The sequence below is a fragment of the Capronia coronata genome, assembly GCF_000585585.1.
Source record: "Capronia coronata CBS 617.96 chromosome Unknown acBCG-supercont1.4, whole genome shotgun sequence".
Lineage (NCBI taxonomy): Eukaryota > Fungi > Ascomycota > Eurotiomycetes > Chaetothyriales > Herpotrichiellaceae > Capronia > Capronia coronata.
Window position 1 is genome coordinate 2,859,557 of NW_006912896.1, and position 13,613 is coordinate 2,873,169.

The 13,613-nt window shown below is 53.3% G+C and overlaps 4 protein-coding genes across 4 annotated transcripts; 2 read left to right on the forward strand and 2 right to left on the reverse strand.

Moving 5' to 3' along the window:
• Positions 1-397: 397 nt before the first annotated feature.
• A1O1_05559 (prefoldin subunit 2) lies at positions 398-867 on the reverse strand (the record flags this gene model as incomplete). Its single annotated transcript, XM_007726445.1, has 3 exons — positions 398-433; positions 484-676; positions 770-867. The coding sequence occupies 3 exons, from the start codon at positions 865-867 to the stop codon at positions 398-400; spliced, it is 327 nt and encodes a 108-aa protein (XP_007724635.1).
• Positions 868-1,206: 339 nt separating this feature from the next.
• A1O1_05560 (adenosinetriphosphatase) lies at positions 1,207-4,231 on the forward strand (the record flags this gene model as incomplete). The annotated part of the gene is made up of 2 exons (XM_007726446.1): positions 1,207-2,356; positions 2,409-4,231. The coding sequence occupies 2 exons, from the start codon at positions 1,207-1,209 to the stop codon at positions 4,229-4,231; spliced, it is 2,973 nt and encodes a 990-aa protein (XP_007724636.1).
• A 2,093-nt stretch (positions 4,232-6,324) lies between these two features.
• Positions 6,325-9,117, forward strand: A1O1_05561 (STE/STE20 protein kinase; the record flags this gene model as incomplete). The annotated part of the gene is made up of 1 exon (XM_007726447.1): positions 6,325-9,117. The coding sequence occupies one exon, from the start codon at positions 6,325-6,327 to the stop codon at positions 9,115-9,117; it is 2,793 nt and encodes a 930-aa protein (XP_007724637.1).
• A 1,682-nt stretch (positions 9,118-10,799) lies between these two features.
• A1O1_05562 (uncharacterized protein) lies at positions 10,800-12,794 on the reverse strand (the record flags this gene model as incomplete). The annotated part of the gene is made up of 1 exon (XM_007726448.1): positions 10,800-12,794. One exon carries the CDS (start codon positions 12,792-12,794, stop codon positions 10,800-10,802), a length of 1,995 nt encoding a protein of 664 aa, XP_007724638.1.
• Between the last annotated feature and the right edge of the window lie 819 nt (positions 12,795-13,613).

The following is a 13,613-nucleotide window of genomic DNA, read 5'->3' on the forward strand; positions in this document are numbered from 1 at the left end:
GATTAGGCCAAAGTGTGTCTAGATGTCGCGTTAGCAGCCGGTAGCAGAGAGGAAATGCAAGCAACAAAGTACATACGTTGGGAGATCGGCTGTGGTATAAATGGCCTACGGGAAGCTGGTGAAGCCGTTGACGGGGTTCAAGTTGTGCGCTCACTTCAACCTGCAACTGCCTGCGAATCTGAACGAGTCGCAAACACCGGCGAGTAGAACAACACAAGGCTGTGATACTGCCGCACCCTCCCAGCGTTCACTCCATGAACCTGCCCTTTGTTTCCCAGATACGTAGAGTAAGTCATTGATTTGCCAGAGTCAATCAACAGGTTCTGGCCTGAGCCCTGTCCCAAGTCTACCGTCGCCGTCGCCAGACCCTCGTGTCCTCATCAGCACAAATATCCCATTACTGGTTGGCGACAACCTGGATCTTGTTCTTGCGCTGCGACAACATGTCAGCGGTGTAAGACAGACACAGAGACATAACCTTACCTTCCACTTGTCCATCTCATCCTGTTTGGCCTTGTATTGTTTCACCAACTCTTCCAACACCTGTTTCAACCCATCCGAGTTTGTCTTCAACGCCGGCAAGACATCCTTCACGGTTCGTTCAACCAGCACGCCGTTGATGAGTCGAAAACACTTGCGTTCTTCTGGAAGTGGCTGCAGGGTTTCGGTGACAAGCCTACACTCTCCAGTCAGTCTTCCATTGCCAGAGCAAATGGTGCAGCGGCAGCACAGGAAGCTTCCTCATTGCATCCTAGGGGAAAATACACACTTGTGTTCTTCTATCTCTTGTTCGATCTCGCCGACCTTCTGTGCCAGTGTTTGTAAGGTATTCTTGTAGTTGGAGTATTGCTGTTGCAGTTCTACCATTCTTCAGCACGATCCTCACAGAAATCACAGAACAGGAATACCTTGCTGTTTCCTAAGCGCAGGGTCTTGACTGGAGGCCATCTTGTCGTCGAAAGTGCGAATTGAGGTTGTCTCAAGTTGCCAGAAAGTGTACACGCCTACAGCTGCGGAGTTCACGTTGGTAGACAAAAAGTGCCCAAGGCTTTCGCATAAACTCCGGCCAACTTTTTCGCCGAGATTCATTCATTATGTTGTCCAACGGTACTTCACCACCAACTTGAACACGCCCGGTGCTACATCCTCTATCAGCAGAGATCGCCACGTCCCGGACTGCTCTCACGCAGTCATATCGTCTTCGCCATGGACCGTATACACAGTCCGAAAAGGCGCAGACTTGCCGGAGACTTTCATTCTTCTCAGACCGAGGCGAATGAAGACCTAGGACCCTCACTGAAACCTCAACATCCCCCAAAGTCCCGCTTCTCTAGACCCCCCGACCGAAACCGCAGTCGAGCACCCGTTCCAAAGCCCCATCAACAAGAGTTCGATGGGCCCGAGCCGTTTTTCAACGATGAAGATACTGCGGCATTGGATCGCGATTGGTATGGAGGAGATGAGTTCGGCCATGCATTCGGCGATGAGAGTCATAATCCCTTTGGAGGCGCAGACGTGTCATGGGCCGATAGGCAACGTGAACAAGCGCTGGTCGACAAGAAACTCGGGAAACGGCTGACTGCCAAAGCGGCCCAGAAACAAAAGGAAGTGGACGCCTGGGAGGCGAACCGCATGGTGACATCTGGTGTCGCGCAGAGACGCGATCAAGGACAGGACTTTGACGATGAAGAATCGGTCCGGGTACACTTGTTGGTGCACGAGTTGAAGCCCCCCTTTTTAGATGGGAAGACTGTCTTCACGAAACAACTGGACCCCGTGCCCGCGGTTCGGGATGCGCAGAGCGATATGGCGGTCTTCGCCCGGAAAGGCAGTAAAGTGGTACGCGAGCGGAGACAGCAAAAGGAACGCCAGAAACAGGCACAGGAGGCCACAAATGTTGCCGGAACCGCCCTAGGCAACATCATGGGCGTCAAGGAGGATGAAGGGGACAGTGCCGCAGCGATGCCGGGGGAGGAGACCGGCAGAAGCAAATTTGCTACTCATCTGAAGAAGAACGCCGGTACCTCGGCGTTCAGCAGAAGCAAGACGCTGAAGGAGCAGAGAGAATACCTGCCTGCATTTGCAGTACGAGAAGAGCTCATGCGTGTCATCCGGGATAATCAAGTGATCATCGTGGTCGGGCAGACCGGGTCGGGAAAAACGACGCAGTTGACTCAATTTCTCTATGAGGAAGGCTATGCTAAGCAAGGCTTGATCGGCTGCACTCAGCCTCGAAGAGTCGCCGCAATGAGCGTTGCAAAGCGTGTCAGTGAGGAGATGGAAGTGGAACTGGGCGGTCTTGTCGGCTACGCGATTCGTTTTGAGGACTGTACCAGTGACGAGACGGCAATCAAATGTAAGTCGAACCCTCGGTACTGTATGCACAGAGAGACTAACCCGGTGTGCAGATATGACAGATGGCGTATTGCTCAGAGAATCCCTGACACAACGAGACCTCGACAAATATTCCTGTCTCATTATGGATGAAGCGCACGAACGGGCTCTGAACACAGACGTTCTCATGGGGTTGATCAAAAAGGTCCTTGCTCGCCGGAGAGACCTTAAACTGATCGTCACGTCTGCCACCATGAACTCCGAACGGTTTTCTCGTTTTTATGGAGGAGCGCCAGAGTTCATCATCCCGGGCCGCACGTTCCCTGTTGACATTCAGTTCTCACGCTCACCTTGTGAAGATTACGTTGACAGTGCGGTCAAGCAAGTCCTGGCCATCCATGTCTCGCAGGGACAGGGGGATATTCTTGTCTTCATGACAGGCCAAGAAGACATTGAAGTCACCTGTGAACTCGTCGAAGAGAGACTGCGTTTGCTGGTGGATCCCCCGAAATTGATGGTACTGCCCATCTATTCCCAGATGCCTGCAGATCTCCAGGCTAAGATATTCGACCCGGCACCTCCTGGCGTCCGTAAAGTCGTTGTCGCAACCAACATTGCTGAAACTTCTTTGACTGTGGACGGGATCATGTTTGTCGTGGATGCTGGATACTCGAAATTGAAGGTCTACAACCCTCGAATGGGCATGGATACGCTTCAAATCACGCCAATCTCCCAGGCCAATGCCTCCCAGAGAGCCGGCCGAGCGGGTCGCACAGGGCCGGGCAAGGCCTTCCACCTCTACACGGAGTCGGCCTTCAAGAACGAGTTGTATATTCAGACCATTCCCGAAATTCAACGCACCAACTTGGCGAATACCGTCCTCCTGCTTAAGTCACTGGGTGTGAAAGATTTGTTGGACTTTGACTTTATGGATCCTCCACCCCAGGACACGATTACCACCTCACTTTTCGACCTCTGGGCTTTGGGCGCATTGGACCATATTGGTGATTTGACTACGATTGGCCGAGCCATGACAGCATTCCCCATGGACCCATCTCTTGCCAAGATGCTGATCACTTCTTCGACGGAGTATGCCTGCAGCGAGGAAATGCTGACCATCGTGAGCATGCTTTCGGTGCCATCGGTCTTCTACCGGCCCAAGGAGAGGCAAGAGGAGGCGGATGCCGCAAGAGAGAAGTTCTTCGTGCACGAGTCGGACCATCTCACATTGCTGAACGTCTACATTCAATGGAAAAGCAATGGATTTAGTGATGCGTGGTGTATACGACACTTCCTGCACCCGAAAGCCCTGCGGCGGGCGAAGGAGATTCGAGAGCAATTGCACGACATCATGGTCGGTCAACAAAAGATGGAGCTGGTATCGTGTGGCACGGATTGGGATGTGATACGAAAGTGCATCTGCTCAGGTTACTACCATCAAGCCGCTCGCCGCAAGGGTGTAGGGGAGTACATCAACTTGCGGACCAGCGTGACTGTTCAGCTCCACCCTACATCCGCACTCTATGGGCTTGGGGATCCGCCCGACTATGTTGTCTACCATGAATTGATTCTGACAAGCAGAGAATACATGAGCTGTGTGACTGCAGTCGACCCTCACTGGCTAGCCGATCTTGGAGGGGTGTTTTATAGCTTGAAGTCCAAGGAGTACAGTGGAAGAGAGAAGCGGATTATCGAGAGCGAGTTCAATCGCAAAATGGAGATAGAGAAACAGATGGCAGAGGATCGCGCCAGAGAGGAGAAGCGGCGTCAAGAAGAGGAGGAGAAAGAGCGGCTACTCGCTGGCAGGGTGAAGAGCAGTAGCGTAGTAGTCAAGAAGATGGGAAGCCATGGGGTGGTCAAGAAACCGGTGGCTCCACGGCGACGCATGGGGTTCTGACCGGCGGGAGGATCGCGTCGATAGTAGGAATGCAAAGAATGACACAAACCCAAGTATCCGCCTCAACAGGTCAGAGTAATCAATGTTGTATTCATGCACAAAACCATTGTCGCACCCAGAGCATGTTCCTCAAGTTGAGTCCTTGTGCTTGGTAGGCACATAATGTAGTAGCTGATGTTAATGTGAGGTGAAGACAAGGCTGCGCTAGCAATGAACGCTAGTCCGCTTAAGGCATAACGTAGCCCCGTGATGCGCCAAGCGTCGTTGATGTTCAATTCACTCGCGTCGCTTCTTTCCATTTCTGGTCGTGCATCTTGCACATCCTCCAGTCCCCTTGCTCCATCTACACGCCCTGGACGCCCAACACTTGCCTTGCCTACCTATGAAAGATGCTGGCAGGGATTTTGTCCAGACCCAAGGCAAGAGCGGCTGAGAAGGACCTCTGCTTAAGAGGCACCCTCATCAACCATAGGAGAGTATCCAGTTGATGTCAACAGCCATGCTCAACGAGTTTCTCAGATAAATTGATTCCTTGTTGCATCGGAGGACTTGGTAATTAAGGGACGGCTTATGGTGGTGAGGGCTCGAATTATGTTGAAGTTGCCTCTGAAGAAATTCGCGTACATACGATTGTCCTCGCACTCCCGGTAAGGTAAGCCATGTCTCCCTACTCATGCACCACCACATGCTGCACTGCTGCACCGCGACATCTCTATCACCTCATCCACCCTCTCTCTATCTCATGTCACTCCACCTCGTCTCCCACGAACAACAACTTACCAACATGGCGACAGGTAACAAAGAGAAGAAGTCCTTTGAGGACAAGGCTGTCAAGCCCCTTGGTGAGTCTTCCCTGGCGGCGTCAGATCACGCACAGACGTTGTCGTCGCCGTCGCGCGGCTTACCGATCTACTCTTGATCTGAGGCGACGTCGACGATGACATGATCCACGCGACTAACCTAAGACAGGAACCCCTTCCTGTGAACAGCCTCTACCTGGTCAGCGTCAAGAACCGCAGACACCGACTCCTTCTTCCCATTCGTCGTTCAGATCGGCCAGTGAGAACTCTCCGCGCTCTCTGCGATCTGGATCATCCCCATTCTTCGGAGGATCACGCGGTCACTACCAGCCCAAGAAGGCCTCCTCTTCTTATCGCTCAGGCAGTGGCACAGCATCTGCAGGAAGTGTCGCCCTAGAAACAAACCCCGAGACCACTTCAAGCCCGGCCTTTGAGTGTCTTCTCCCTTCAAAAGCAACACCCGAGGCTGCTGCAAAGTCTTCAGTTGACTCTTTTGTTCCATCGAAAGCAACACCTCGAGCTGCTGCTTGTCCTACCGTTAATCTCTCATCTTCTCTTGCCGAAAACGGCTCTTCAAACAAACAACACCTCTTCTCTCCATCTACACCCTCGACTCCTACTTCCGCAAACGTTGCAGCAAAGACTCCCAACGATCCAGTTTCTCGTCCTCCACGGCGTGTTATCCGACCCGACAACTGGTGGCAGAAACGTACAGATCGATCACCTGGCGCCAGTGAACCTGCGGCACCACCTCCTATCCCAGACCGATCGCCTCTGCGACTGATTTCTCCCTCGATCCCCAGAAGATCACCTCTTCGACGTCTGCGACGCCCTTCACAGCCACTTGCACTTCGAGTTGCTAGGGCCCCAGCTGTAAACCCCCAAAGACTCGAGCCGTACTTCGAATCCTACGAAGACAGAGCTCTTTACGAAGAATTCAGTCCACCTCCACTCCTTTTCCGAAAAACCAGACCTCGAGCAACTGCGCTTCGCCCTGCGACACCAGCTCCACGGTCAAGACAACTTAGTACAGTAGACAACAGATCTACCCTCCGACCCCTCAAACCTAGACCTTCACCACTCCACGACGAGTGTTGTGACAGAAAGAGACTTGCCAATGCAGACAACCCAGCACCTGCTGCCAACAAAGTCAAAGAGGAATTAAGTCCCGAGGTCATCGCCAATCGAGAAAAAGCACTCAAAAGACTTTGTTCCTCACCCTCATCTCACGAATACGACAATTGGACACAAAAGTTTGACGAGTTCCTTCAACGAAGACGAGCGGCTTTCGACATGGCTACCCTTCGTCCCGATTCTGCTGCGGCCATGAACGCTCATCGTCGTGAGGCGGTGCGACTTGCAGAGGCCCAACAGCAAGCAGTGGTGGAAAACTGCAAGAGAGCAAAACTACCTGAACCAGATTACAATTTTGATGAGTTGATCGGCAGAGGTAGTTTTGGAAGAGTGTACAAGGGTCACCAACGTTCTACCAACAAGGTCGTCGCCATCAAGGTGATCGACATCGACAAGGCCGATTTCAGCACACATGGCGACATGCGTGATGAGCAAATTCGCGATTTCAATCGAGAGATCCGGATCCTGAGGCAGGCACAAGAAAGTGGCGCTCAGAACCTCAACCAGATCATTGAAGCCTTGCCTGTGCACAGTCAGTTGTGGATGGTCTGCGAATTCTGTCCTGGTGGCAGTGTCAAGACCCTGATGAGAGCCACAAATGATCGCCTTTCTGAGCGATACATCGTTGTCGTTGCAAGAGAGCTGGCCAAGGCTTTAAAAGGGCTTCATGCTGCCGGCATCCTACACAGGGACGTCAAGGCTGCAAACGTACTCATCCACCAAGAAGGCCGTCTCGAACTTTGTGACTTCGGTGTCTCAACCGTACTTGACACACAGACTGATAAGCGAAAGACATTCATCGGAACTCTACATTGGATGCCCCCAGAACTGTGGACCGAAAACCCAGAATACTCCGATGAGGTTGATGTATGGGAGTACGGCTGTACTCTTTACGAGTGCGCTGTTGGACAACCTCCAAATGCTGATCTTCGCGAACGTCAACAACTCAAGGTGAGAATGAGACGACTCAAACAAGCAATTACTCTTCCCGAGAATCAAACATTCAGCGATGGACTTCGTTCACTCGTTTCCTCCACACTCAGCCCTGATGTCGCCTCACGACCGTCGATGAAGGATGTCCTTGAATATGACTACCTCAAAGACACCGAAGAAACACACCCTACTCACATTCTCACCGAACTTGTCGAAACCTACTACGCGTGGGCTATGGGCGGTGGTCAGCGAGCCTCGTTATTCATGCCTGGAGGTGCAGCCGGTGCTTCGACACTTGACCCCAGCGATGATGATACCGATGAGGAATGGAACTTCAGCATGAGCCAAGACTTCCAACGACGCGCATCCGCCATTTTCGAAAATCCCGACCTCTCCGCAGATGAAACCGTGGAGGGTGAACAAACACCCAAAGGCGCAGCAGGATCTGTCGACCTGACCACTCCAAAGGAAATGACCGCGGTAGAAAAGGCGAACTTCGAAGCCCGCGTTCAGCGTGGAGCCGATCTGTCGAACATTTTCGATCAGAGCAAACCCGCTTACGATTACAAGATCAAGAATGACTTTGTTCCCATCCCCGAACAGCGCCGGATCTCAGACCTCCCCTTCAGAGTGATGGCTGAAGACAGACCAAGCTCTATCGCGTCCAACGTGATTGATCTAGGCGACTTTGATGAATCAGATTACGCCGTGGCAGCAACTCCCAGAACAGATGACAAGATCCAAACCGCATACGCCGGCACACCCATGAGGGAAGAAACCATCAGACTTGCTGACGCATCTACTTTGCGAGAAAAACGAGCAAATTCCAAAGGTCCTCGAGATAGTTCCAACCAGTCACTCACGGCTCGAAGAACCTCGTCGGCAGAGGGCCTCCCTCCAACCACAGCAGCACACGACTTTGCCATGTCACAGGAAGAGTGGACAGTGAAGGACCGAACCAAAGCTCCCGAATTACAAGAACCTGCTGAAATCACGTCCTCTCGCCCCGGTCATGCCACAATGGACTGGTCATTCGCTGCTGCGATGTCCGAGGCGGCGATTCCAACAATCAATGAGCCGGAACAAGCTCATGACGAGGAGGTCGGCCCGTCTTCCGCTGGAAACGCCGCATTCGAACAAAAGACCAAGAAGCACGCCACGATGGATTGGTCTTTCACCCAGGCGATGGCCGAGGCAAGCACCAGCGATGCAGCCATTGGCCAACCGGCCGAGCTGAACTCATCGCCTCCGACGCGCCAGCAAGTGCCGTCGTCTTCTCCGCCCTCGCGGCCAACGCCGACCCGACCGGCCCCGCTCCTTCGGCAGATGACAATGCCGGTGACAATTGACGATTTCGCCCAGGCCGAGGAGCAAGAAATCCCACGGCCGTCAACTGCGCTCTCCGAGGCGTACAGCGACATCAGCACGGCGTCGACGGATGTCGACCCGTTCGGGCTGGAGCGCGACGACGACGACGACGAATTCCCGGGGGCCTCGACTCTCGAGGAAGATGCCGGTCCCTTTGGCGTGGGCGGCTTTTACTCCGGCAGAGGCCGAACCATGGGTGGCACCCGCAGCCAATCGGCGTCAACAACGGCGTCGGGTGTTGGTGCTGGCCCTGCGCCATACAGCCTCGGTCGGCCTTTGAGGGTCGACGAGGACGGCTTCCCGGGTCTGTCGGCGTCCTCTGGCGCACGACATGGCCGCAATTCGTCGGCGATGCCGACAGCCGTTGCTGGTGGCGTGGGTGTTGGTGTTGGTGTTGGTGTTGGTGTTGGGGTGGGTCCCGCCGGTGGCCGTCCGTCCGTCGACGTTCCCCCGGCGTCTCCGCCCAGCGGTGTCGCGTTGAGTACGGCTGCCTCTTCTTCCGAGGTGGAGGTCGAGCTCACGCGCCTGCTGGAGGGGATGCAGGGGACGTTGAATGCGGCGAGGGAGGTCGTCGGTGGGCTGGTGGTGGGGAGGAGGGGCGCCGGGGCCGGGGGAGGGGAGAGGGAGAGTGAGTGGGAGGATGAGGAGTAGGGTGGGAGAGTGGAGGGGGGCCCCGGGGCGGAGAGGGGGAGGGTGGGAGTGGTGGTGGTCTTGGTGCTGTTGGTGGTCTTGGTTGGCTGGCGGCGTTGGGGGCGTTGGCCCAAGGGAGGCTCGTCTTGCCTTTTGCTTTTTTTTCCTCTCTGTGAGAGTTGGAATGAAAAGCCTTGTTTTACCCCAGACGTGCTCTATTCCCGCCATTTCTTGTGTTTTGCCGTTTGCGTTTTGCGTTGGTTTATGCGTGTGATGCGCTATCGACAAGTGATGCTTGTTGGCTATATCGACCGTGACCGAGACCGTGACAGTAGATATAGACATCGTGTGTAATCTTGACTCGGGAGATACAATCTACGATGTGACCATTTGCCCAACTTTACGTGATAGTCTGTTGAGTCTTACAAGGCAGGCATGCAATGGACAGGTATACGATGGGCAGGCATTACGATGGTTGGATGGAGGCCACGCGTGGAAACAGTAACATCCTGCTCATGACCATGCTCATGACCAAGACTCGGACTATGATAGGGACTATTGTATTGAGCATGGGCAGTGACTATAGCAGTGACAGTGCCAATGACCATGACAAGAGTCTGTAATAAGTATTCATCTATGATGGTGAATTCTTCAACTAGTGAGAGTGTGTGTGTGAGAGAGAGAGAGAGAGAGAGAGAGAGAGAGAGAGAGAGAGAGAGCGACGACCAATACGAATACGATTCTGATTCTGATCCATTGAATCCAGCATCGACAATATGAGAGTAGGAAAGACGAATACTATATGCTGTGGGACTATTGGCCACGATAGATCAGAATCTAATTTCGACAATATACTATGTGGGTGGGGTGTGTGTATATCAAGGAACAGTGGACACGGGATATCGACCTCTAGGTAACTATTAGGAAGGGAAGAGTAGGGAGGGAAGGAAAGGGAAGGGAAGGCAGAGATGGAGGTAAAGATACCTAGCGGGAAGGTAGAAGATAGGGGGAATGGGAAAGGAACAGAACAAAAGAGAGAACAGGATACGGATAGTGGTGGAGATGGAGTCGGAACCGGAGTGTGTTTCTATATACTTACATATTTACAATTACACACACCAGATACAGATAGATAGATATCTAGCTTGACAGGGGGTCTGTGTTGTATTCATCTCCTGGCTGCTGACTTATTGGACGGAGGGAGAGGGGGAAGAGAAGTTGAACAATGAATCGTAGGTAGTTATGTTGGTCGGTCATATTACACAACAGAGATATATATGTTATTAATTTAGATCATCAACTACCTTACAGTAGGGGTAGGGATAGGTTCTTTTCTGCTCTTCTGCATCACTCATTATTGCGCCTTTCCCTGCTTTTCCCTAGGATACAGTCTTTTTCAGACATGATATAACCTCTTGGTGCGGGACCCATCATAAGCATCCAATTGACTGGAACGAAGCCGGTGGTAGGTATCAGACACTGTCCACCAGAATGAAGAAGAACTCCCACGCCCACTCCCACTCCCACTCCAAACCCAAACCCAAACCCGTTATACGTGAAAAAGAGTGAAAAGAAAAGTCTAATTTCGTGAAATGTGGTTTTGAACATGTCATGACTTCATTGCTGGCTCTAAGAACAGACCGCACAGGACAGGACAACAGACATAAGAACCAAGCCAGTTTTCCTCTTCTTCCTTTTTTTGCTTATATGCCGTTACCATCCACCCCGTTCAAACCATCATGTGGAGGGATCTTTTCGTTTTCGGCGCCGTGCATCATAGGAGAACGCGTAGAGCGCTTGAAATACGAGCTGACATCGGCGTGGAAGTCATCGTCAAAGGCGTCGTCGTGGTTCTGTTCCTTCTCTGCAGTCTTCTGGGCCATGCTCTCCTCCCACTCCAGCCGCATCTCCTCGATCCGTTGCTTGTAGTCGAGGTCGGCGTCATAGTTCTTGCCGACGCCGCGCATCCGCTCCCACAAACTCAAATGTTTGGAGTGGATGGCGATGCCGTGATAGTCGTTCTCGCGACCGGCGCGGATGAAGGCCCACCGACGCTCTTGCTCCTTAAGGTCGAGACCGGTGGTGTCGGGCATGAAGACGACGTTGAGGACCACTCCGGCCAGGCCGAACCAGGGAACGACGTAGAATTTCGTCTGCGTGTCGATGTAGTTGTAGAGCACCGACGCGGTCAGGGCGCCGAGCTTGCCGACGGCAGCGGAGAAGCCATGGGCCGTGGCGCGCACGGCAACGGGATACACTTCGGCGGCGGCGATGAAGGTGACCGAGTTGGGGCCGAACTGGTTGAAGAAGGAAGACAAAAAGTACATGGCCTGGAACTCCTTGATGTGGGCGACCGACGTGTAGTACTCGAAGTTGAAGGCCGGCACGACGAACAAGACGAAATCCATCAGGAATCCCACCGTCTGCATGTGTTTGCGCCCGTACAATTTGTTGTCGATCAGAAAACTGGCCAGGTAGTAGCCGCAGAGAGACACGCCGACGTTGATCAGGTTGTACAGCCAGCCTGGCATGATGGAGTCGCTGTTGGGCACGATCACCTTGATGAATTCGCTCTGGAACAGCTTGTTGCCGTAGAAAAAGACATCGTTCATGTACCACGTCCCCGCGGTGGCAAGCAGACGGCCGCCGAAGTAGCGTAGCGTCAGAGACAAAGACTCGGTGTCGTACCCTGTCACGGCGTTCTTCTTCTTGGCGTATTGCAGCTGTTTGTTGGCGCTCGCCTTGACCTTGAAGGTACGCCAGTAGACCAGCCACAGAGTGCCGACGGCCGGGATGGCGAACGAGACTCGGTAGGTATACTGGACGGCAACCTTGGAATACGGAGCGTTGCCGCTACCGTGGTGGAAGATCAACAGCAGCAAAATGAGCAGGACCTGGTTGAAGAACTGACCCCAGCCCTGCATCAAGAACGCACTGGTGACTTTCCGCCCTCGATGAAGACGGTCGTCACGAGTCGAGATTTTGCCAGATCCCACGGCGTTCTCCATCCCCGACGTGGCAGTCATGGGATATTCGCCGCCCACCCCGATACCGTAGAAGAAGAGCGACCAGGCGTAGCAGATGACCCAACCGTTTTGGGTGACGCCCCACGAGGCGGTTAGCATGATCAGACCGATAAACATGATGGTGGCATCCTGAATCAACCCCCAGCGACGGCCGACCCAGTCACCGATGAACCCAACTAGGATCTGTCCGACAATGATACCGCAGATCTCGAGGTAGTCGACGGCACTGACCCAGGTGGGATTGCAAATGGCTTCTTTGCCCCAACATTCGGCAAATCCTTTTTGGAATAACGGCTTGAGATTGCCGATGGAAAAGAGCACGTAACCTTCGAGACCGAGCCCGGCACCGGGGAGAACCATGTTGCGGAAGTAGAAGCCAACGGGGGCCAAGGGGTCGTTTTTAAACATCTTCCAGAACGCGCCGAACTCCCGTTTGGCCTCTGCATTGTCGACTTTGGTGACGAATTTGGCTCGTTTGAGGAGGGGGAGATCGGCCCAATAAACACCGTTTTCGTCGTAGCTGTCGTCGGGCTTCAAGATCCGCTTGAAGACCTCCGCCTCCACATGGGTCATGTCGACGTCCGCAAGTTCGTAAGGAGGATGATGGCCTGTGACATCAGGTCCGTGAGGAGCATTCAGGCCGTAATCAACGACCGGACCCTCGTAGGCCATGGTGTTGGGATATAAAATGGGATTGGACGAGACCGAAACACTTCAACTGAAGAGAGCAATAGGTTGGATAGTAAGGTGTTCAAGATCCAGCAAACCGGTCGACTTTTGTATCAAGCAGAGGATGTCGTCAAGGAAAGGAGAGATCCTGAGAACAGCCGAGTCTTGAGTGGACGATTGGCTATGGCTGGTGATGAGAGGTAGACAGGTTAAGCAACAGCCAGATCGAAGTATAAAAAGGCTTGTCGGTCGGATAATGCGGGACGGCGAGCAGGGGTTGTACGCAATCTAAACGTCCGCCAGGGGTACCACGAGGCGGAGGTGGACAGGTTGAGGGAGGTCGAAAGAGGCCAGAGAAAGCTTGGATGTAGCCACGAGTTCGAGAGGCGCAAGGTGATTCGTGGACAAGCGACCGCAAAGATTCCGGCAGGGTGTTCGCGTGCCCTTATTATTGGTACTGGACCGTCAAGGTCGATATGCTGATGTGGGAAGATGATGGTCTCGTCGGTTGCGGACACTCGAATGTGCTTATTGATGCGACACCAGCAGCAGGAAGGAGGACAAATAGCGCAATGGGTGGAGAGATGAAGTCGTCAGCTCAGCTGTAGGAGACGTTGGAGGCACGGTAGATAGAGAGAATAACAGGGATTGAAGTAGGTCCAGGGGCGCGTCTTTCGAGGGTGAGTGAGGAACAGTGAAGGAAGAAAACAATGAAAGACGAGTGACGAGAGAGCACCCTCAATGTCCTCTTCAATCACCAAAAATGAAGCGTCACAACTGGCAAAATAATATGTAGGGTGTGTGATCAATCTCTTTTTCGCC